The sequence below is a fragment of the Netta rufina genome (assembly GCF_964035555.1).
Source record: "Netta rufina genome assembly, chromosome: Z".
NCBI classification, from domain to species: domain Eukaryota; kingdom Metazoa; phylum Chordata; class Aves; order Anseriformes; family Anatidae; genus Netta; species Netta rufina.
Window position 1 is genome coordinate 10352382 of NC_140126.1, and position 26419 is coordinate 10378800.

Consider the following 26419-nt stretch of genomic DNA (forward strand, 5'->3'; position numbering starts at 1 on the left):
AGGGAAGGAAAGAAGGAGGGAAGGGTGTGAAGCACATGCTAAATGCAGGGGAAAGTGAGGACTCTGATATGCTTTGGGTGAAGTCCAACTGCTAAATAAAAAAGCAAAAATAGTAGTAATGTAACAGAAAATACCGTATCTGCATCACAACCAAGATTTAAACTCTATTCTGTGATGAAACCAAGATTTCCTCATAATCTTGATAACAGAGCACTGAAATGATTTCTGCATTGCTGCAGTCCCAAAACATTGGCTTTCAATTAAACTTTCAGTGCAATACATCTGTAGAGCTACAATAGCAAATACCACTGCAGGTACTTATAGAATCAATTAACATACTTACTATTTATTTTCTGAAACAGAAAATTACTGTGGCAGCTACAAGCTTGTTTATTTGAGCACAGTATTGCACACCTTTGAGAAGAGATTTGAAAAAACAAATTGAAAAAGAAAATATTACCCTTGCACTCGGAAACACTAAGTGTATTTCCATTTCTGTGGTTGTGTGGAAACTGTTTATGGTGACCGAAACCAATGAAAGACTTTTTTTTTGGTCTGCATTTGTAGCACAGGGCGTGATTCACTTTCTTTGGTTACCATTTCAGTATAGTTTCACTTTTCAGTTCTCTTATCTTGTGGAGTTCAAGCTGGAACTTGGTGGAAGAAGTAAGACAGGATTGCCTCCCTGGACTTTCGGAGAGCCAGCTTCGATCTCTTCTTGGACCTCCTTGTGAGTATCTCATGGGCTAGGTTGCTAGAAGGCAAGGGTGCTTGTGAGAGCTGGGCTACATTTACAGCACTTCTTCCAAGCTCAGTATCGGTGCATCCCTAAGAGTAGGAAATTGGGGGGCAGAGGGGTAGGTGGGCAGTAAACCTGCATGGATGAGCAAGGAGCTCATTGATAAGATCAAAAGGAAGAGGAAGGTCTATGAAATGTGGAAAAAGGGCCTGTCCTCTTGGGGGGAGTATAGAAGTGTTGTCAGGGCCTGCAGGGACACAACGAGGAAGGCTAAAGCCCAAGTAGAGATGAGGCTTGCAAAAGAGAAAAAGATAATAATTTTAATTTAATTTAATTTAATTTAATTTAATTTAATTTTATTTTATTTTATTTTATTTTATTTTATTTTATTTTATTTTATTTTATTTTATTTTATTTTATTTTATTTTATTTTATTTTATTTTATTTTATTTTATTTTATTTTAAATATGTAAACAGTAAAAGGAAGACTAGGGATAATGTGGGTCCCTTGCTGAACGAGGGGGGTGTCCTGGCAACAGGAGATGCCGAGAAGGTGGAGATACTGAATGCTTTCTTTGCTTCATTCTTTGCTTCAAGGACTCCCCCCCAGGACTCCTCGACCCGGGTGGGAGGACAATGTGTCTGGGAAATGGAGGGCTCCCTCTGGTTGATGAGAGTGTGGTTCAGGAGCATCTGAGTGGGCTTAATGCACACAAATCCATGTGTCTTGATTTGATGCATCCACGAGTGCTAAGGGAGCTGGCATAGGTGATCACCGAAACCTTCTCTATCACCTTTGAAAGGTCCCAAAGAACAGGAGAGGTGCCTGAAGACTGGGGGATAGCCAATGTCACTCTGGTCTTCAAGAAGGGCAAGAAGGAGGATCCAGAAAACTACAGGCCAGTCAGTTTCACCTCAATCCCTGGAAAGGTGTTGGAACAGCTTGTTCTGGATGCCATCTCTAGGCAACTGGAAGAGAAGAAGGTTATGAGCAGTAGTCAGCATGAATTCACCAAGGGGAAGTCATGCTCAACCAAACTTGTTGCCTTCTATGATGGCATCACCATCTGGGTAGATGAGGGGAGAGCACTGGATGTCATCTACCTTGACTTTAACAAGGCTTTCAATACTGTCTCCCATGACATCCTGATAGCAAAGCTGATAAAGCGTGGGATAGGGGAGTGGACAGTAAGGTGAGTTGAGAACTGGCTGACTGGCCGAGCTCAGAGGGTGGTGATCGGTGACACAGAGTCTGGCTGGAGGCCTGTGACTAGCGGTGTTCCCCAGGGGTCAGTGCTGGGTCTGGTCTTGTTCAACATCTTCATCAACGATGTTGATGAGGGAACAGTGTTTGCCCTCAGCAACTATGCCGATGACACAAAGCTGGGAGGAGTGGCTGACAAGCCAGAAGGCTGTGCTGCCATTCAGCAAGACCTGGACAGGCTGGAGAGATGGGCAGGAAGAAACCAAATGAGGTTTAATAAGAGCAAGTGTAGAGTCCTGCACCTGGGAAGGAACAACCATGTGCATCAGTACCGGCTGGGGGATGACGTGCTGGAGAGGAGCTCTGAGGAGAAGGACCTGGGGATCCTGGTGGACAACAAGTTGACCATGAGTCAGCAGTGTGCCCTGTTGGCCAAGAGGGCCAATGGGATCCTGGCGTGCATCAAAATGAGTGTGGCCCCAGCAGGTCAAGGGAGGTGATCCTCCCCCTCTACTGTGCCCTGGTCAGGCCTCACCTGGAGTACTGTGTCCAGTTCTGGGCTCCCTGCTACGAAAAAGACAGGGATCTCCTGGAAAGAGTCCAGCAGAGGGCCACAAAGTTGATACGGGGCCTGGAGCATCTTCCCTATGAGGAAAGGCTGAGAGACCTGGGTCTGTTCAGCCCTCAGAAGAGAAGACTGAGGGGAGATCTCATCAATGTATATAAATACCTGAGGTGTGGGAGACAGAGGGACTTGGCCAACCTCTTTTCTGTGGTTTTCGGGGACAAGACAAAGGGTAATGGCCACAAGATAGAGCACAGGAAATTCTGCGCCAACATGTGAAAGAATTTCTTCACGGTGAGGATGATGGAGCACTGAAACAGGCTGCCCAGAGAGGTTGTGGAGTCTCCTTCTCTGGAGATATTTAAGGCCTGTCTGGATGCCTGCCTGGGCAGCCTGCTCTAGGGAACCTGCTTTGGCAGGGGGTTGGACCCGATGATCTTTTGAGGTCCCTTCCAACCCCTTCTATTCTGTGATTCTGTGATTCTACTGTAGGGACCTGGGGTTTTGGTAGTAAAAGTCTTCAGGGCCACCTGTAGTGGGCAGCAGGCAGGGAAAGAAGATTCCAGGAGACTCTTCCAGACCTGGACTGCATGTATGTAACAGATTTACCTCCTTGATCTGTGGTTGCTACCGTTCCTGTGTTTCCAAAGCACTCAGCCCTCATATCCCTTAGTTTTCAGTATTTTAAAACAATTTACTTTCTTGTATCTTGCATCCCTGTGGATCTTCTTGAGCCTAGTAGAGTAGCTGAATTCACACTAATGCCTTTTCTACAACCAGGCAACCAGGACACTAATTTTCTTTTGTTTACTCAGCTTTTTTTTTTTTTTTTTTTTTTTTTTTTTGAGGCTTCCAGAACTTTATATCATTGAGAACTATGCTTCCTCACACAACCTAATTTAAGTTTTCTTAGTTGTCTACCAGTTTCAAAAGTTATTCAGGATACTGATAGGTAGTACAATTGCCTCACTCTTGTCTCTTTCGGGAGTTTTGCTAAAAATATAGGTGGCATTATACCAACTCTTCTACCTCTTTGTAATGTACCTCTGATTTCATAAAAAATCTTTAACACATTGACATGTACAAGATACAATATCAAGCTCTTCAGCAAATGCTATAATAACTCTAGTAAAGCTGCATGTCTTTAAACATACTTCTGATGCACGGTGTGAATTAGACATAAGATGTGGGAGTGGAAATAAATGCAAAAGGGCATTCTAGTCAAGATTGAAGTCTCTCTCAGGTTATTTATTGACAGTATACCATCAAATGGCTGACGAATACATTATTCTGATATTCATGCTGGGTTTGAATTCTTGAAAATCAGTTTGAAAACATTCACCCCAAAGAATTCACCCCAAATAATTGTTGAAAATAATAAAAAGGGGGACTATTATGCTATTGACTAACAAACTAACAAATAGATGATAGATGATTCATGTTCTAATGACAGCAGAAGACACACACACAAAAAAAAAAAAAGGACAACACCCACTGCATCAGCTCTTCTCCGTTAAGATATTTATTGGTATATTACTTTGTTTTGCTAAGCAATCATTTAAGGTGCAGGTGCTTTTAATTCACGGTGTTCTGTTGCTCTTGGGTAGCAGGCTATCTATTGGAAACTGTGATTTGTAGAACTGGTTTGGAATCCATTAATCATTTCTAAAAAGGGGGGAAAAAACAGTGACAAAGTGATAGAATATAGTAACTATGACATTTGTATTAGTCAATATTTAAGTGAAACAGTATCCTTATGGCTCACCAAGAACATGATTTCACTGTGTCTCAATTATGATTGTAACATAAACTCATTATAATAAAGAAGAAATCAAATCACATGTGATGTGCAGAAGCTTTAAGTGTGGAAGCTATAAGCCAGTTTCCACTGGCTTCATCTGGAAGAGCGAGTTCTCAGCAAGTCTGATGTTATCGGGAGCCAAAGTAAAATTATTTTTGTTTTTTAAAAAGAGGTTTTAGTATACAGGAGGAAACATATCTGAATATGTATGCATTGTGTATAATCACCATGATATTTACTATTCTGACTGAAAAGGACATGTTGTTGATATATTTATTGAAGGAAGAAAATTAAGGCTGCTCATGAGATTTTAAAACAAGACCAATTGCACTGGATCAACCAAAGGCTAACTTTGTTATCCTGTTTCTAACAATAGAAAAATATCACAGACCTGGAGTATGCCCAGGAGTAGGGAAGCACATAGAAATACTTCCCCAGAACACTCTCCCATCCCAGAAAAATTGATACTTCAGAGACTACATAAATGAAGGTCATTTCTATATGTTTGAGAAACTTCTGTTAGTTTTTCGTAAGGTTCCTAAAATGTGTATTTCCTTTTGGTATGTCCACTGTGTAGAAGACCAGTCTACAATTTGTTTATAATCTGCCACTTGCCAGTTTTATCTAACGTCTCCTAGTTCTTACACTTCCATCTCACATTACCCTGGATTTTACATCTCTCTGTCATATTCTCTCAGTTTTTGCTCTTCCAGCTGTGACATAACTTGTGAGATGAGTAGCTTTGATAGCATGGAGATGAGTTGCTGTAGGAAGCACTTCATAATTGTCTGATCTAGGACTAGACAGCCCACAAGTGATATCATGTTCTGCTGGCTATTCTTTCTTCAGAGTGCTTCACAAGTAGATTAGTGGACCTAATTGAACTCTGTTGAAGGTGAAAGAGCTGGCTTGGAAGAAAAGGTCTGTTACGTATCTTTGGCTCAGGTATAACTCATGTTGCAAGACCATCAAGGTGTTTCAATGGTGAAATTTGCAAAATCCTTTCCCTATTTTGTGACCTCTTTTCTTCTTGTGGCCATGAAGAAAAGAGGGAATTTATGGTAACATATTAAGCATAAAACACAAACACTTCCTCCTGGGCCTGTAAACTCTTATTGCCATTTCCAGGCAGCATGAAATCTTCTTCAGAGCAGATGAAGAAAGTTGAGATTGACCTTTCCATTCTGTGGACCAGAGCATACACCCTCAAAATCCTGCTTACATGTTTTGATTTTCTTTGCAGTATTGTATTGGAAACAGTACTCACAAAACTGTGTTGCTAAACATTCTCTTAAACTAACTTTTTCCAGGTGAAAAGTTTCAACATTACTGTAAGAGTAACTGTTGGATTTAAGCATACTACTTATCAAGTAAGAGAATTCAGACTCCCAAACTGTCTTTTTATATCATGTGCAGAAAATATATCTTTTCTCTTCCAAAGACCTAAGTTTTCTAAAGTAAAGTCTAACTGGAGGTGAAATCTGGATTTCAAGAGCTGGATTTTTAGTCTTCTTCTCCAGAACTCTCATACTTCTGTGATATAATGTTTCTCTTCAAGACATTCAAAGACAAATCTAACAATTCAGCAACTGGAGCTACCAAGTGTCTGTTTTTAAAAGTTCTACCATCACAGATTGAAATGAAACATGCAAATAAGCCTACGCATTCACTGAAATGTCTCAAATATTGGCTGACCACTCAAAACAGCAATAACAGAGTAACAGTACTTAAGAGATGCTGCTTACCTGATTTGGAACATTTTCTTCTCAACAGGGACGTTTTTCAATGGCTTCTCCTTGGCATGGTCTGCCTCCATCTTGTGGTGTAGGATTATTACACTGGCGAGTTCGAGTGCTTTCACCATTGATGCAGGTGGACCAGGTACTCCAACAGCTCCAGCCTCCATCAGTGACAACTGGTATTAAGACATCATACTAGGATTAGTCCAATATTTTTCTGTCTGCTGTGCAGTGACAGAAAGATCATTAATTAGAGATTTTTACCTAGCACTTCTGAGGGTTCACAAAGTGGTCCATGATTTAATTCTGATTTTTGCAGTTATGGTGACTCTGAAGATCATCACAGAATCACAGAATCACAGAATTTCTAGGTTGGAAGAGACCTCAAGATCATCGAGTCCAACCTCTGACCTAACGCTAGCAGTCCCCACTAAACCATATCCCTAAGCTCTACATCTAAACGTCTTTTGAAGACTTCCAGGGATGGTGACTCCACCACTTCCCTGGGCAGCCTGTTCCAATGCCTCACAACCCTTTCAGTAAAGAAGTTCTTCCTAACATCTAACCTAAAACTCCCCTGGCTCAACTTAAGCCCATTCCCCCTCGTCCTGTCACCAGGCACGTGGGAGAACAGGCCAACCCCCACCTCGCTACAGCCTCCCTTGAGGTACCTATAGAGAGCGATAAGGTCGCCCCTGAGCCTCCTCTTCTCCAGGCTGAACAAGCCCAGCTCCCTCAGCCGCTCCTTGTAGGATTTGTTCTCCACACCCTTCACCAGCTTCGTTGCCCTTCTCTGCACCCGCTCAAGCACCTCCATGTCCTTCTTGTAGCGAGGGGCCCAAAACTGAACACAGTACTCGAGGTGCGGCCTCACCAGAGCTGAGTACAGGGGGACGATCACCTCCCTAGCCCTGCTGGTCACACTGTTCCTGATACAAGCCAGGATGCCGTTGGCCTTCTTGGCCACCTGAGCACACTGCTGGCTCATATTCAGCCGACTATCCACCATCACTCCCAGGTCCTTCTCTGACTGGCAGCTCTCCAACCATTCCTCTCCCAGCCTGTAGCGCTGCTTGGGGTTATTGCGCCCCAGGTGCAGGACCCGGCACTTGGCCTTGTTGAACTTCATGCAGTTGACCTCAGCCCATCGGTGCAGCCTATCCAGATCCTCCTGCAGAGCTTTCCTACCCTCAAGCAGATCGACACACGCACCTAACTTGGTGTCATCTGCGAACTTACTGAGGGTGCACTCAATGCCCTCGTCCAGATCATCAATGAAGATATTAAAGAGGACCGGCCCCTCTTTAATATCTTCATCATTCCACCCTCTAGCATATATCCCAGCTACGCAGATTTAGCTTTTGAAAATGCCCTTGTCAGTAGCACTGTTCAAGGGCCCAGATGTTTCAGCATTTTTGTCACCCTAGGAAACTGCATGAATATCAAGTTCTAAGGTATCTGTACTTCAAAGTCTCCACTACAGGTACTGAATTTACTGCACATTATTATTATTATTATTATTATTATTATTATTATTATTATTATTATTATTATTATTATTATTATTATTATTATTTTTATTTATTTATTTATTTATTTATTTATTTTTTCCCCATGTATGCAACTGCATTTAGATCCGTCTTCCCCTTTGTGGACCAATCTAATATTAATCTAGCATAGTAAGTATGAAATGTGGTCATGTGTTAGCAACAACAGTGCTTTTGCAGGAAACTGAAGACAAAACAGCTTATGACATGTTGAGATTGCTTTTGTCTGACCTCAACTTACAGCCTTGGTCCTTACCATCATACCACCATCCTCCTACTTACTTAAATGTATTTGGATTGTCATTTCAAGATGCAATGATATATGTATTTGTATTGTAATTTCAAGATATAATGATATATAGGGACAAAGACTTCTATCTTAGAGTGCTTTTATCATCAAAAGAAACCAGTAACTTCTACTAAGATCCACACTCTATACCCATGAGATTTGACTGGAGTAGGAATAAGGGAGTGCTATGACATCCTTATGTCCTTGTGAAGGCTCATTTTCCCTGGATATTGTTCTAAAAACTATGCTTGTTTTAGTCCGCTTGGAGAATTTACTAACCTTCAACTCTTGTAGATTTGGGAATCTGACAAGCAATTCCCTTAAAGTAGCTTGAGCACATGCATGTACAAGCTCCATCTATCAGTACAAGGGTGCCTCCATTTTTGCAGGGTTCACATTTGCACACACTATATTCAGTAATGTAGTCCTCAATTGCTCTTTCCAAATTTTGTTTCTTTAAATATGAATTTCTTATCTTAACTGGAACAAGTGTATGTATTGGAGAAGGCTGTGGAAGGAAAAAAAAAAAAAAAAAAAAGCACATCTTTAACAGACTTTTCTGTAGTTCTGAATACTTTTGATACCAATAAAGGAAACCATCCTTTAGTGCTGATATACACATCACTAGAATAAGCGTCTGAAGAAACTGTCAAAATGAAGAAATTATCTGGTAGTTCATGAAACTTAGAGACTCACCTCCATTTTACAACAGAAGTTTTCAGATTCTAAGAGGCACAGATTCAAAGAGAACTTACCCGTTCCTGTATCACGACTGGTGCATCAACCAAGGACTTAGCCCACTGTATGTAATCTTCTACGTCAACCATTTTGGATCTTCGCAGTAACATTTCTTTTATTTTAACTGAAAAATCAACCTTCCCTCCATCAACTAAGGAAATAACATCATCAATGATAGCATCATCTTTATATTCTACTGCAGAAAGAAAGAAGATGAAGAATAAAGTTTAATGTCCATACTTCCTGATGAATGGTTGTCCTTCTAGCACAACCAGTCCACCTTTGTAAAATGATAATTGAGAGAGGAACCCTTCACCCACTAATCATGGTGGAATTCCATATTTCTTTGCTCATACCTATTTCGTAGGATGAAATCTATTTTGCAATTAAATTAGAAAACCCAATATCTGAAAGGAAAGAAAGGCATAGAGCAAAATGAGAGACATTATGGAGGTCATAACCAGATATTGGGTTTCCTAATTTAATTGCAAATGACCTGTCTGCATGTGTGTGCGTGTGTGTCTCCATTGGAAGCAATTGGAGATGAGGATTCAAGAGACAATTGCTGGGTAGACTAAGCATTTAAGGCCGATTACTGGAGTCACCCATAGTGTGTGTGGCATGTCTGTGTGCTGATATGCATCGTTGGTCTGCTGATCCCTACCAGTAATGTAAGTGGACATGTGGGCCTTGGAGTATTGTATATCCAGGTGCCAAAAACAGGGTGAACAAAACAGATAGGGAACATTTACTGCATCATTTAAATGTCGAAGGTCAGCTGCTGGAGGTACCTATATAGTCTATATATATGTATATTGAGGAGGGGCTGATAGACCTGAAGGTTGTGCTGCTGTGTATATGTACAAGTTCCATAAAGGGAAGTGCAGAGTCCTGCACCTGGGCAGGAACAACCCCATCCACCTATGTGTGCTGGGGGCCAACTGCCTGGAAAAAAGTTTTACAGAAAAGGCACTGGGGATCCTGGCAGACACCAAGTTGAACATGAGCAAACAGTGTGCCCTTGTGGCAAACAAGACTAGTGGTATCCTGCACCACATAAGGAAGAGCTTTGCCAGCAGGTTGCAGGAAGTGAACTTTGCCCTCTCTTCAGGTGCCTTTAAGTTCACTTCCGGAGTAGTTTCCAATTCTGGGCTCAACGGTACAAGAGAGAGGTGGAACCACTGGAGTCCAATGAAATGCCACAGACATGAAGCATCTCTATTATGACGAAAGACTGAGAGAGTTAGGACTGTTCAGTCTGGAGAAGAGAAGGCTCAGGGGGATCTCATCACGGTGTACTAGTATCTGAAGGGAGTCTGTAAAAAAAGTGGTATCAGGCTCTTCGCAGTGGTACCCAGTGACAGGGCAAGAGGCAAAGGACACAAACTGAAACACAGACGGTTCCTTGTGTGCATGTGGAAACACTTTTTTTTCCTGTGAGGGCGACTGAGCAAAGGATGCCCAGAGAGGTGGTGGAATGCCCAAAGAGTCATGGAGGTCTTCATATCCCATCTGGACATGGTCCTGGGTAACCTGCTCTAGTTGGCCCTGCTTGAGCAGGGGGTTTCACACCAGGTGACCTCCAGAGATCCTTTACAACCTCAACCCTTCTGTGATTCTGTGATATTTCCATTGACTGACCTCTGTACTGATCCAATAGTGAGGGGAACAGGATGAAGCCATTGGTGCTGTTTGTGTTTGTATGAGTGCTGTGTTTCTATTTATATTGATTAGTTTGGCCATGCATATATCTATGGGTGTGTTGTATATGTTGTACATGTGTGTACTGGGAACACATGCTCAGCCTAGCTTGGGAGTGTGGAATTATGGCAGCTTTACCTTTACTGGGGTACATGATCTGTCATTTCCCTAATAAATAGCAGCAACTATGTTGATTTTTGTAAGGAGAAAAAATTGTTATTGCCTTTCCTTAAGCAAAAGACATAATGTAAAATAAGGATGTACTTACATTTATCCTGCATTTTGATCTTTCCGCATTTATCACCAGACATTTCAAGACTGCCCTTAATCTTGTCATATTCAACATTGACATCAAATTGATAGCCAAGACATTTCTTCACATCTTCTACACTGATATCTGGAAGCAGAAATAATTAGGTGATTATTAAAGGACAGAGTGACCAACAGCACAACGCTGCTCCATGGGAGGTTCAGACTGGACATTAGAAAAAAAATTATTTGCCATGGAGGTGTTCAAACACTGGAAGAGGCTTCCTAGCAAGGTGGTTGATGCCCCATGCCTGTCAGTTTTCAAGAGGCATTTGGATAATGCCCTTCATAATATGCTTTGACTTCTGTTTAGCCCTGAGGTAATGAGGCAGTTGGACTTGATTTTTGGTGGTCCCTTCCAACTAACTTTTCTGTTCTGTTCTGTTCTGTTCCGTTCTGTTCTGTTCTGTTCTGTTCAAGGAGTGTGATTATATTATTGGAGGATAAGTTTCAGTGCTACTGGTGCTGTTGGAAATGTTTATGCTTTCTTCCTCCTATTTGTATTCTGCTTTCTCCTCTTCCATGCAATGAATATGAGGATGACTGCATTTGAAGTGTCTGCACAATTTCTAGGAAGTACTTGAATTTATTCCTTATTTTATGCCATCACCAACTCTTAGAGTTCCAGATGAATACACCGACAAGCAAACCAGATTTAAAGTTTTGACAGATTTCCTAAGCACTGGGGACCTCTTGTGAATCATATAGCACCAATTACTGTGATATTTTGAAGAGGTTTGTTTAATATTTTGTTTTCTAAGTTGTAGACTCAGAAAGCAGATTTCAAATAAGTTACAGAGACTCTCATCTCTGTTGAACTTGGATAATTTGAAGTGCCACTGGTGTGCCACAAGCCGAACACATTGAATTGTGCTGTTCTTAGTAGTGTTATATATACACAAGTCTATCCTCATCCACCTCTTCATGACTGGAAACTTCGTGCCAATCTGCATCTTCTAGCTAGACCAACAAAACACATACCTAAGAGAGACATAGCATGATTATCCAGAACATACACAAGTTCATATTTTCCTCCCACAGCTCCAGAGGCTGCATAGTGAGTTCCATAGTCTTCTAGGAATTTGAAATATTCCCCCTTATCGTATTCAGCAGGCAGAAAATTTAGATCGTCAAGGAAAGTATCTGTGAGACGGATATCACGACTCCGCATTTGGAATCTTCCCAGCTGAATCTTTCCTTTTACATGTAGAAAGGTTTGGTTCTGAATACAGGGAGAAGAAAACAGATGAGAGAACCATTCTGGTATGAAATACAGCAGGAAAATATGTTTTATTTTACTTATAAAGAAACTGCAGCCCTTTTAAACATGGTATTCAGTCTAGCATTTTGGACACGAACTTGTTAAATTGAAACAAAACTTCTCCAATCTACACCGAGGAAGAGGCAAGAAATTTAGACTTCTTCATTTCTTGCATTTTTGCAGAAGTCTTCCTTTGTTAATTGCAGCAAGCCCTTTATGATCCATTTGATGACAAGTTCTTCTCTTTAGGTACAATATCTAAAGATTCGGACTTTTATAACAGAAAAATAATTCCACATGGCTTGCCAGATAACAGAAGCCAGTTCCTGCATGCCTATTGAGGTCAGATGGAGTTTAGTCTTTGTTTATAGTTAAAGCAGAACTACACTCTCTCTTATTGTGGATCACTTCTCTGTTTTTCTCAGACTGTCAGCATGAAAGGCTCCAATAAAAAAAAAAAAAAATCCACCCTTGCATCTTAAAATGAAAATTTATCAAGAAAAAAATCCTTTCAAGGCATGTGAGCCATATATACATTTTAATTGTAGTATTTACTAACCAATATACTCATACATTACACTCTATATTTTTATATCATAGTCTAAACTAGGACCTAGCAGCTGCCTGTACCACATGACATCTTGTGAAATAGTTGCAGTTAAGACTCTAAGTAAACACATGCCTTCCAAACCCCATTATTTTCTGTAGTACTTCTGTGACCTCCTTAACAGCAGTGCCTAGTAGGAGGTATATAAAAGGAATTTAACAGCTGACCATTTAAAAGATGTTAAAATGCTGACTCAAAGGCTTTTAGAAGTGACAAAATTCTTCAGGCATCTACATTTCCATGAAGAAAGTTTTGTAGGTACAAATATTTCTGCCATTCAGCAAAAATCCCTTACTTTCTTGTTGTCTCTGGGCTCTTCCTGCTTTTATGCTAACACTGTTTAAATTTTACTATTTATAAAATGATTACATTAAATACTCAAGCGTGATTAAACTTACCCTTTCTGTGAATCTAGTCAACATAGATCCTAAATTTGTACTCTTGCTATAGTAAAACTTTAAGTTTCCTCCTGCAGTTTTGTTACTTCCTGAAGTAGGTGTGTATTTCAGAGACAGGCCAATGTTGAAGCTTTTTTGTTTGTCCATGTACACCTCTCGTATCATTTTTAGATGATCACGATAGAACTCAGATGTGAAGGTTTTGCCTGCTTTTGTCTTAGAAAAGAAGATGAAAAGGTTATATGAGAAGCCAGAACAGATAGTAACAGGAAAATCTATGTAGCACTTTGAATTTGCACATTTTACTTATCAAGAACAACAAAAACAACAACAAAAAATTATAAAAAAACAAGCACTTATGTGAATAGAGCGGAGAACCATTAGGGCTGTGAAGCAGCTACCTGTCTACTTCATATGGTATCCAAACTGACTTTGAACTTAAAGAGTAATTAAAAGAGAAGATATTTTATCTGAATAGCAAAATAATTCCACAGAATGTATTAGTAAAGGCTTCATGACATTCAGGAATAGAAAAATATGTTCTGACAGAAAAAAAAAAAAACTTTTTTTTTTTTTTCTCCTTGAAAATTTTCAATTTTCCTTGGAAATACACATTTAAATCTCTAAATAATTTGACTCTGCTAGAGAATGGGATTCAGTAAAAAAGAGTAATTTGATTTATCTTGATTCTCTCAGAACCTCATGGGAGTTTTTATGCAGTTTCCTTGTATATTCAGCCACTCCTGAGACCCAGGCTCCCAAGACTGTCCGCATCTTTTTATCTCCATTTGTGGTCAGAAACTGCTATGGAAAAAAAGCCCTCATTAAGTGGAGAGATGATGCTGTCCAAGAACAGATGTGATGTAAGTAACAAGTCTCATCTTTAGAAGAAAACAGGAACACAATGCCTTAATGGCAGTGTATATTTATTTTTTATTTTTTTTCCCACAAATTAAATATATATATATATATACACTAACACATAACAGAATTGCATTGAAAGTTTTTTGTTTGTTTGTTTGTTTGTTTTGTTTTGTTTTAACAACAGGAGAGAGAAACTTGTCACTGATTAAGATACTTAGAGAGCACCAGAGTATCAAAATGTTCTGCCTTCCTTTTTATCACAGTCTTTTGTGTGTCCTTGAAAAAGTTTTGATTGCTGCTTTATCCAGTAAAATTAGGTATAGTATTCAGTTTTTTACATCTCCTATGCATATCATCCAACCATATGGTAAACATTCCAGAGACACTTTCATTTACTATACACAGGTGCAACAATAAACGTGTGGTAAATTATCTGCAACAACTGAGTTTAATTGCTAAGGCATATGATAACATAACCAGTTTCCCTCCGGACTTTGCTGGCAGTATGAGGCTTAAAAGCTGCTGCTAACTTATTTAAAGAGGTTTCAGGCCTTCTGAGAGGAAGTCAAGATTCAGCATTCATTTAAAACATTCTAACTTGCATAGAAGAACTTAGACTTACATCATAATTGAGAACACCAACATTCCACGGCTTGCGGTAATATGTCCGTGTATTCCCATCACGAACCCTTTCACAAAGACCATTGAAAAACTCATTGTCAAATGGGCTGGCCATTGGCTGCATCCCTAAAACATTGATTCTGCAATAGAAATACAGGACAGGTTATGCTTCAAAAAAGAAGGTGTCAGCACATGTAGTTTGGAAGCAATGGTGTTATGAAAGGAAAAGCCTAATTTTTGTAAGAGATGAATAGGGGCAAGGTACCTGCTCCACCATGGCAGTTTGTCTCATCCTTTGTTTTCTTAATTTCTCATTCATGTAATGGATAAAATACTACATATGTGTAAAGCACTTTATTTTAAAGGTCATATATTAGAAAGAAACAGGCAAATAAAAGATAGATAATGCAGTAAGAACCTTAGGAATGGAAGGAGAGAATAAACATTTCTTCTTGAACAACATGTTTGTGAGGAACCATTAAATTATAGTATAGATTATAGTATATATACATATATATATAGATTTTTTTTTTTTTTTTTTTCCCTGCATAACTCATTATTATTTTGTTTGCTGTTAGGAACTTTGGTATCAAGAATGCACAAGATTCATGTAGAAGGAATATACAACTGCTCCTAGCTTTGTCTCCTCTCCCAGGGAGTGACTTAGAGGAGTAACAGAACTCCTTGGAGAGCAAATCTGAACCACTGCAAACCCTGAAACCACACTGACTATGTAGTTCTACACATCTATCTACCAGTGTACAAGAATTGCTTCTGAAAACAGCTGCTCATTTGGGGATTTTATGTTGTTTATTGGCTTTCTAACTCCTTCATAGATTTGAATCTTTCCAGGAAGCACAGTGTTTATGTCTGATACATGTACCTAACTAACTGCAGAAAATGGTTATCAGTGCATCTAAATTGGCAGCATTGGGTACCGCAGATGCGCATCTCTACATTTCTCATGGAAGACATCAGCAATGGTTTTTAAAAGAAATAATAAAGTAGCTTCTTCTTCTTCTAAAATAATAATAATAATAATAATAAAGGCCCATCTGTCTTAGTTCCCCATACTACGAAGGCAGAGATTTTGCTCTTGTGCAGTCATGCTGTTGCAAGATGAAACGCAGGATGCACCCTTTTCATTTAAACACAAGGTGGTGCTGTAGTATACTTTTATTTTCCTCTTCTGTTCCTGTTTGGATAGCTGTCTTTTGACTCAATTTGTCACACAGTATGTCACACCTTCTTTCTGTTTGAAATTAAATATATACAGTATGGTCTGAGAAAAGAAAGATAAATTTTCGACTTAGATTAATGAGGAAAACTATAAATGAATCAAGATCTGGGGAAGTGAAGAACAATAATGAAAAAAACCCACCCTATAGGCAGAGTGTTGTTGCAGTAAGGCAGCCTGTAGTATAAAATAATCAAGGGAACTTTTCTCCCTTTTAGATTCTCATGTTAGTAAAGTAATGGGGAATGACTGATTCCTTATTAATTATCACTTGAAAAGATATGTGTATATATATATATATAAAAGATATATATATATATAAATATAAAATATACCTATATATTTTATGCTTAAATAATGTGTTTTAAAAATACTAATGTAATATCTATGTATGAGTCTGCATATTAACATAATGATTGATCAACTTAGTATTCACTGTCTGGATAAATATTTATCCTCCCCAAGTACACAATATCAAAAGTAGTCAGGTGTTTTTCTGAAAGCTATGTTGCATTTCCGAATACAAATGAAACCATGATTCCTCTTTTGGGAATGCCAGTGTCCCAGCATTTTCAGTTGGCTTTGGAGACAATCCTAGACTCTTCACAATGTCAAATACATTTATTTTTTTTCTTTTTCCCTTCATTACATACCCTTGCCCTGCAGTCCTGCCAACTTCAGACACATCAATATCATGGTTACGGCATGGTGATCGTGGTTCAGATTCACAGTTATCTTCATCAGAAAAATCTCCACAGTCATTATCCACATTACACACAAGCCGTCGCTTTATGCATCGACCTAATTAAAAAAAAAAAAAAAATTATTGAATGAATCCAATTCTTTCCAAGATGGACATTAAGTGACACCCCTACCTATTCTTCATTGAGGTTTTTCTTTTTGTATAGTTTCACCAGTTTCACAAAGAATTTTCTCTCTTCCTCCTTAGAATGAAAAAAAAAACACTAAAAAACAAATAAACAGAAAACCCCACCATACTATTCAATCTGCTTATTAATTTACTGAGATGGAGAACTGCTGTCATTTGCAGAAAGTTATCATTTCTTGTGGTTATTTCTATATTAATTTTTCATTATTCGATTTTTTTAATGTATTGGGAGAATACAGGAAGACATTACTCCAATATCAGCAAAGAATTATTTCTTAATTATTTAAATTGTTACTATTTGGAGAACATGAATTATAATGATTGATATTCTAATGCAACAGTGAAAAACTAATTCTGCTGATGTCAGATATCACAGTTTATACACAGATTGATTTTTTTTTTCTTATAGAATTTAAAGATTTGAATAAATTTAGCCCTAAGATAATAATAGTAATAAAACCATTTGTTAATATGAACTATTTCACCTGTAAATGTCACACAATGGCTTTGAACTAATAATTAAATACATGCTTTTTAATTTTTCTTTCTCTACTTGGACTTCACAGAAAGATACAATACTGACAATAGCTTGGAACTCAAAATTCACCTAGCATCTTTCCTTTCCTGTTTTGATTAGTTTTAATTAACTTATTCTGTTTTCATTTGTGACGAACCTTGAATTCATCTAATTCATATGCCATGACTGTATTACTTTATAAATTAAGATCTTTGAATCTAGAGACTTGTTGGTCCCCAGTACCATACCATGTTAGTCATTATGCCTCCCTATCCATTTTGCTAGAATTCCTGCAGTCCTAGCTTTGTCCCAGTGATTTTTCATAAAACAGGATTCTATACCAGATGGAACGGGAATGCTAGAAGAAAGAACAGTCTGTGGATAGCTTTTAAACATGGAGTGAAAAACAAGGGAAAATAATTTAGATCTGAGGCATATTATTTTGACAGATGGAAGGAATGTACCCCTTTCTCAAGCATTCTTTATCTTTTTGCTTTTGATCTCATGGCTTTGCAACCCACTTATCTACACATTCAGGACTGTCTTTAATCCTTAGCAATAATGTTCTGCTTCAGAAAATCATCCCCAAATAGAAAAGCATTGAAGCATATACCCTGTTTTGTGTATGCATTTTGACTTCAGTGCAAACTGATTGAACTTCTTCATAGAACTGCGTGAGATGTGATTTGCTGAACTATTGCACAACTCATGATGGTATGGAAACAAAACCTACCAGAATTGCATTGAAAGTCAGCACCACAGTCTGGTTCTATTTCTTCAGGACAGACTTGGTCACTTTCACAGTTCTGTGTATCTCCTAAAGTCTCCACACACGATTTTCCACCAAACTGGCCAAATCTTTCAATACTTCTAGAACGAAACTTAAAATATAAATAGCAGTTTTAATATTGCTTCAAGACAAAAGAGAAGACATACCAGAACTGCAGAATTTCCACTGAACTTAGAACTTCTCAAAATGAGGCATCTTTGGTGAAATTATTGGTTGAAAAATCATAGACACAGCTTATGTTGTAAATTTGTAGGAACATTGAATCAGTATCTTAGCAAATATATTTTTCACTCCCCCCCCCCAAAAAAAAAAAAAAAAAAAAAATATCATACACATTTTATATGCTTTCAAGTCTTTCATTTTTTGGTAATCTTATAAGAACTCCCCTAAGAAAACAAAAATCTTAGTTTTTGCTAAAAAGATTGCTTCTTATTTTAAAAGGGAAAATCTATTAAAAAGTGATGCTCTTTACAGAAACAGAAACATTTATGTGGCCATAAAAGATTTTTTCTGTCAACAAAATTTTTTCAATTACAGCTCTTGAATGGTTTTGTACATCTGGATGTAGTCTTACTTACTGTTATGGCTTCAGGTCTGAAATGATTACGGGTTTAATCAAATCACAAACATTCAACATGAAAAGTTGCAATATGATATTTTCCCACAACCAAAAGGCAGACAGATAATTTTTTTTTTTTTTTTTTTTTTTTTGCCTTGTTACAAAGACTTCCAACTACAGCTTACCCTTTGGTTAGTGCATGGGTCACAGGGCCCCCACTCACTCCAGCTGGTCAGTTTACAGTCTATTGGGTATGGAGCATTCAGTTCTCTTGTTTCCCTGTGGAAAGCTTTTTCTGAAGAGCTGTCAAACAAAACATTCCAGGACAGTACACTAAAATAACATTTGAATTTGCATTTAAACCATATACCGATATTTTGGAAGCACTTTCAAGTTGTTTTCTCCTTTACTTTTATAGCAGTTCTTGGTACACAAAATGTATAGACCACTGCTTAACCTTAAGCTCTTTGCTGATTTAAAATTACGCTTAAAAAAATATCATTTACTCAGCCTGCTTTTTTCCCCCTTTTTTAGATCATTATGCATACTCATACTTCTTGTGGGTTGTGCTATTGAAGAGAATCATACAATAATACACAGAGAATATCTGCAGTTCCCCTATTCAAAGAGTGAATATACTCTGCATACTTAAAGCTAAATACAAAGACACAGCAGTACATCTCAAATTGTTATAGTACTTCATAAGTACAAAAAGGAGGACTAAGGAGAATCTCCATCCTTTACTGGTTGAGGGGGGAAACTTAGTTACAAGAGATAAGGAAAAGGCTGAGGTGCTTAATGCCTTCTTTGCCTCAGTCTTTAGTGGCAAGAGCAGTTGTTCTCTGGATACCCAGCACCCTGAGCTGGTGGAAGGGGATGCACCAGGAAATGGTTGGCGACCTGCTACAGCGCTTGGATGTATGCAAGTTGATGGGGCTGGATGGGATCCACCCGAGGGTACAGAGAGAACTTGTGGAGGAGCTGGCCAAGCTGCTTACCATCATTTATCAGAAGTCTTGGCTATCAGGGGAGGTCCCAGTTGACTGGTGGCTAGCAAACGTGACGCCCATCTACAAGAAGGGCGGAGGTTAGACCCAGGGAACTATAGGCCTGTCAGTTTGACCTCAGTGCCAGGGAAGCTCATGGAGCAGATTATCTTGAGGGTCATCACATGGCACTTGCAGGGCAACCAGGCGATCAGGCCCAGTCAACATGGGTTTATGAAAGGGAGGTCCTGCTTGACGAACCTGATCTCCTTCTATGACAGAGTGACGCGCTGGGTGGATGAGGGAAAGGCTGTGGATGTGGTCTATCTTGACTTCAGTAAGGCCTTTGTCACCATTCCCCACAACATTCTCCTCAAGAAATTGGCTGCTCTTGGCTTGGACTGGTGTATGCTTCGTTGGGTTAAAAACTGTCTGGATAGCTAGGCCCAAAGAGTTGTGGTGAATGGAGTCAAATCCAGCTGGAGGCCGGTCACTAGTGGCATTCCCCAGGGCTCAGTACTGGAGCCAGTCCTCTTTAATATCTTTATTGATGATCTGGATGAGGGGATCGAGTGCACCCTCTGTAAGTTTGCAGGCGACACCAAGTTAGGTGCGTGTGTTGATCTGCTTGAGGGTAGGAAAGCTCTGCAGGAGGATCTGGATAGGCTGGACCGATGGGCTGAGGTCAACTGTATGAAGTTCAACAAGGCCAAGTGCTGGGTCCTGCACCTGGGGCAGAACAACCCCAAGCAGCGCTACAGGCTGGGAGATGAGTGGTTGGAAAGCTGCCAAGAGGAGAAGGACCTGAAAATATTGGTGGATAGTTGGCTGAATATGAGCCAGCAGTGTGCTCAGGTGGCCAAGAAGGCCAACAGCAGCCTGGCTTGTATAAGAAGCAGTGCAGCCAGCAGGGCTACGAAAGTGATTGTCCCCCCTGTACTTGGCTTTGGTGAGGCTGCACCTCAAGTAGTGTGTTCAGTTTTGGGCCCCTCACTACAAGAAGGACATGGAGGTGCTTGAACGAGTCCAGAGAAGAGCAACGAAGCTGGTGAGGGGTGTGGAGAACAAGTCTTATGAGGAGTGGCTGAGGGAGCTGGGCTTGTTCAGCCTGGAGAAAAGGAAGCTCAGGGGCGCACTCTACAGGTAGCTTAAAGGAGGCTGTAGCGAGGTGGGGGTTGGTCTATTCTCCCATGTACCTGGTGACAGGAGGAGGGGGAATGGGCTGAAGTTGCACCAGGGGAGGTTTAGGTTGGATTTTAGGAAAAACTTCTTTACATTTGGCATTGGAATGGGCTGCCCAGGGAAGTGGTTGAGTCACCATCCCTGGAGGTCTTTAAAAGACGTTTAGATGTAGAGCTTAGTGATGAAGTTCAGTGGAGGACTTATTAGTGTTAGGTCAGAGGCTGGACTGGGTAATCTTGGAGGTCTCTTCCAACCTAGATGATTCTGTAATTCTGTGAAATTGGTATAGTACTTCAATATATATTTCTAATTTCTCAACTTATTAACTGTGTGGGGTTGCCCTAAGCATAAATAAATGTTTAAATATTTTCCTGAGTTAAAAGAAGGCTCATAAATAAAAGTATTACTTGTTAACTGTCTAACTTACATAGTTGGAAAAAGCAGACAAATGTTTAGTTATCTAAGTATTCTTCAGCTTGCTGAGTTGAATACTTTGCCAGTTAGATTTCAGTCAAAGGCTTTCATTTTCTGGAGTGACTCTTCATTTTAGTGCCCAGTTTTAAATACTAAAATATTTCTGGCTTTCAGTAAGTGAAGGGCCATCACTTGATAGAAACTGAGTTTCTTGAAAGTGCCTACAGCTAGACATTAAAAAACTGATGCCCTGTAGAATGACCCTTCTGTTCTGAAAAACAAATCCAGTAGTTTACTGCTGACCTTAACCTCACAGGTAGTAGTGCTGAAAGCAAAAGAATGATGGAGTATAGGTACCTAACTTTTACTCTTTATCATTTACACCAGTTTTGACATTTAAATGCTGAGTATTCATCCACTGCAAGGCAATTCTATCTCTGCACCTCTCCACATCAATGCTGCTGCCTCTGTTCTACAGTGGGCCCCCTTTTTTTTGCAGGTCCCAGCTGGTTGGCAGATCCGCAGCTCCTGCAGTGTGATGTATGAGCTTTCGTTGCAGGTAGTGCATTGCCCTCCACTCTTTGACCTCCCTCCCTTATACAAATACATGAAGAAACCAAACAAATGTAACCTGATTCCACAAAATTGAGAAATCTGTTGTTTGGACAAGGAAGATACATCAGTCAGTTCAGCTTTGGAGTGCTATATATTGTATGTTCAGGTTACATACATAATAAACTGTTAGTGAGACACTAAGTAGACCTATGTTTTGTTCCAGTCATTGAATCTTAAGTAGCTTGGTGGCCACTGGGTAGTTGTGCAACTCTTCATACGTACACTCAGCTCACCCGTATTAGCTCTGATGCCTCAAACTTTCCACTGTCACACACACCAGCAGTAAAAAGGCGCTGCAGCTGCAGCTGGTAGTATTCATAACACACACTCCCACTGTCCTGCCTGTGGATCCTAAACAACTTTTCCCAGAAGCCTCTTAACCTTAACCCAAGGCCTGCAATATATGGACCCCAGACAGAGGATGTTGCTTTTAACAGGTGAGACTCTAAAAAAAGGAGAAAGCAAAAAGCATCCATATGCCCAATATCTCTGGGTAGCAGCAATGAGATAAGCAGAGAGTTAAAAATCCTTTCCATGCAATGGAAATGCAACGGACCTCTCAAAATCTGGTAGGGAAGTGTGAAGCTATTTTGTGTACCAAGCACCAGGAATTGGTGTAGCTAGCACAGAATGTGCATCCAACCTTGTGAAAAGTCAATTTTATATGTAATTCCCTTTCACTAACTTTGTGCTGGACTCTAAATCAAAATCAATAACATCTAAACTAATAATCTGTTGTTGGCATCTGAAAGGGTTGAGAGCTTGGGAAATGACATTGAATACTTGCTTTGTTCTTGCTACTTTTTCTTGGAGCATACTCTAATGGCCACTACCAGAAACAGACTTTTTTTTTTTTTTTTTTTTCCCTGTCTCTACTCTGATTCAGCAATTAGATTAGATCAATCACTGTACTCTTAATCTGAACCTTTTATTTTACTTTTATGTTGTTAATTAGTGGTTGAACTTTATTTTTCCAGTGCTGTTGGGGTTTACAGATCCCTAAGCTTTTTGGAAGGTGCATGTACTTCAAAGATTGACTAAGTATGCATGCTTACATATTTGAGACAAACATTTCAGTCTAGGTAACCTATTTGAAATAATTCCACCTTAAGCTGCACTGCAGTCACACTTACTTTGTGCGACATTAAGAATGGATTTATAACTCAAATTAGGAAGGAAAGAAAAGGAAAAAAATATATATCTCATCTCACAGAAAATTCTATAGAAGGGGTAAATTCCTAGAAGGTAGAAGTTGGATGCAACATGCACAAGTTGCCTCAGGATAAGTGCTGTCTGAATACAAAAAATCTTTACCAAGAGAACAATTAAATATTAGAATAGATTCTCCAGGAAAAAGGTAGAATGTCTCTCACTGACAATATTAAAGAATGCTTGTCAGGTGCCCTAGATAACCCAAACCAAGGCCCTGCTTTCAAGTGAATGTTTGTACCAGCTCTTCAGAGGTCCCTTCTATGCTAGACTTTTCCATAACTCTACAGTTCTATGAATTTCTGAGAAGTCATAAGATATTTTAAGTTTGATATAGCCCAGCTGCCATCCAACACCTTCAAAACCAATTTCATTGCCTGCAATTAGCTCGTCTTTACAAATATTTCAGCTATACTAAAATTTACTGTAACTTCCTAAGTAGAAAATTGTACAGCAGGTTTTCAAAGCATTGTCTTTTACATATTTTTCAAAACTCTGCATGACAGTAACATCATCAGAGGAAAGAAACAAAAAATCAGTGTTCTAGCAAGTGGATAAGAATCATCTTATTCTTCCCTATATCTATGAGTATGGCATTTATATGTACTTACTGATGTGAGACTATAAATCTCAAAGAGTAACACCACCTACACTAGTATTTTGGGGAAAAGGTTGACAAGTTTTTCTTAAAAATAGAAGTTGGAGCCCACAGACACTAAACCTTAAATATACATTGGGACACCTAGTAGGATTTCTATAAGTACTTGGATATCTTACTCCTAACAATAACCAAGCATTAAGGTATTATGGAATTTTATGTTGAAATGCATTTCTGAACATTTATGATATTAAAAATGCAGCCAAAACCCTTTGCAGAAGTTAAGAATGGTCTATGAAGAGCAATGTCTATGAGTAGAACCTAAAGAAGGGACCAGACTCAAGCTGTGAGAATTCTTAGATTCTACATTAAAGTTTCTTATAAAACATTATTTTGAGTCTGCAGTAAAAAATAATAATAGTAATAATAACAACAACAAATCAGGCAGGAAATGCCAAGTTGAACTTTTCAGTGCAAACTGAAGTTTTGCCTTCAACTGCCTTTCCACAAACTGGAGGCGATGGTGGTCTTTGAGCTTTCAGCCAGCGCAGGTGTTTAAACAAGCTCAACCTAGCAACTTATGCAAGAATATTCATTCTGAGTGAGTACGTATGAGTGAGTACGTGAGTACTTATGCACATTGGTCCCTTCCAGATTTGGACACAAGTTTCACAGGATTTGTTGCAAGTCCAGCTTTGAGGTTTTGGATCTAATTGACATTACAGCAGGAAAAAAAAAAATCAGAAAAAAAAGCATTGTGAGTGAACGTCATGAACTCTGAAATGGAGCCCTATCTATATTGATCTGGAAATTCAAATGGACACCCATGGAAAAAGCATTTTATTGAGCAACATTGTTTAGAAAGACAGAGATGAGGAAAACTGAGTTTTTCCACTTCCATATTTTATTCTCAAAAAATGATGGAAGTGGATAAGTCTTATGAGGAACAGTTGAAGGAGCTGGGGTTGTTTAGCTTAGGGAAAAAAAGGGTCAGGAGACCTTACTATACTTTGCAATTACCTTAAAGGAGGTTGTAGTGAGGCAGGAATAGGGTTCTTCTCCCAATCACCAAGTGATAAGATGAGGGGAAATGGCCTCAAGTTGCACCAGGGGAGGTTTAGGTTGGATATTATGAGAAATTTCTTTACTGAAAGAATTGTATTGCATTGGAATAGGCTGCCCGGGGAAGTGGTTGAGTCACCATCCCTGGAGGCTTTCAAGAAACATGTAGATTCAAAACTTAGCAGTAAGATTAGAGGTGGACTTGTCAGTACAAGGTTAAAGGTTGGACTCGATGATCTTAAGAGTTCTTTTCCAACCTGAATGATTCTACAATTAAACCCAGGGAGAAAGTGTTACAGAAAAGTCATGCTGAAACAGGAGATGTTGAGGCACGCAATTTAAATATCAAAGAAAAGAAAGCATTTCAGTTTCTAAGAGTGTCACTGAAGGTGGTAAATCAGAGCAAGAATTTTAGAGACAAGTATGGAAACCAAAATACTTTCTGTGCTATCCATCACTGGGAAGGTTTGAGGAATGGAAGAATGATCTTTTGAAAGAAAAAGGCGTTTCACAATCAGTACACAAAAATTGCTTTCACCTGTCTTAGATTGCAAACTACTTTATTGGCAGCTTCAAGCCAACCAGCCTTGGTGATTTGTTATTGATCCATACATCAAAATACAGAGCTATTCAGTCCATCATTTAAAAAACTGATGACTTGAGAAAGAGGGTTGGTCTGATGGATAAAACAGACCAACAAAGAAGTCATCGCTTCCCTGTAATTGAAGGCATGATAGCATTACATGACAATGAACTTAAATGGTTCCCCAGGGACATAGTCACAGCACCAAACCTGTCAGAGTTTAAGAAGCATTTGGACTGTGCTCTTAGTCAAATGGTCTGAGTTTTTGGGTAGACCTGCGTGGTGCTAGGAGCTGGACTTGATGATCCTTGGGATGTTCTATGATACAACTGCAGCTGCTAGTGCCATTGGCTACGAGGGTCTGGCCCACGTTGCCTGCTTCAGAAGTCTTATATTCTAGCTGGATTATTGATAAATGAATGTATCGAAGCTATGTTCTAGTTAGATCTGGATGCCCAATTAACCATTACCAAAAACAAGGAAAGGGAGAAACATAAAGACTTATGGTTTTGAAGGCTCTTTTTTCAAAGTCAGTTTGGCTATTTCAAACATCAATAGCAGTATCCAGCCTCAGGCCTAGACACTCATGCAAGAAGCAACTTTTTTTTTTTTTTTTTAATACAGCATTCATGCCATCACAAAACACTTCACATACCACAATATAAGTCTTAATGCAGGCAGACCCTGATTCATTCGTAATGTGCATTTGGCTATTAAGACTTACATTCTAATACCACTTAGTACTGTCTATTCTCATAAGTGAGATATAGACCAGTCAGAGCTGTTTCTGGTTGTGTAGTTATTCAGTTTTCAAATGATGTTTTAATAGAGACTGAGCCTGTAGTCCTTCTCCTTCTAGCAATGCATATACTGAAAACCGAAGGCTATATTTCCAAATTAGAGACATACAGTCTAGGAGACTTGAGATACTAATATAAGTACTATCAGTATAAAATTGTGCATCTTCAGAAATATAATGATTGAGATTCTATTATATTTTCACACTCAGCATGTAACGGAAAAAAGATGCTTGAGCTCCACCCTCACTATAAGAATATAAGAGTAAGAATACAGCTTCAACAGCTATCAGTGTAATTGATGGCAAAATAAGTGAAGTGAATAAACCATTTTGATTTACTTCTTGAAGAAAAAACAACAACAACAACAAAACAACAACTTCAAGGAAAGAAGTTCCTGTGTTCACCAAATATATAAGCAAGCTGCCAGTAGAAATGTTCACATTGGTGGCTTATGCTATGTTGGAGAAAAAGAATAGCACAGGCAACTATAGAAAACTGAGGACTCTTACCTTCTGCTTTCTCCCAAAAGTGAGGCAGACACCTCTAAACTGCATAATATGAATATTAGCTGCAGGATAACATGCATGCTTCTCAT

The 26419-nt window shown here is 39.1% G+C and overlaps 1 protein-coding gene across 1 annotated transcript; it reads right to left on the reverse strand.

The window, feature by feature from the left end:
- Window positions 1-6075: 6075 nt before the first annotated feature.
- C9 (complement C9) lies at window positions 6076-26419 on the reverse strand (the record flags this gene model as incomplete). Its single annotated transcript, XM_084305127.1, has 11 exons — window positions 6076-6224; window positions 8164-8392; window positions 8640-8818; window positions 10592-10720; window positions 11614-11854; window positions 12899-13114; window positions 14385-14523; window positions 16274-16421; window positions 17760-17907; window positions 18561-18678; window positions 26334-26419. 11 exons carry the CDS (start codon window positions 26417-26419, stop codon window positions 6076-6078), a joined length of 1782 nt encoding a protein of 593 aa, XP_084161253.1.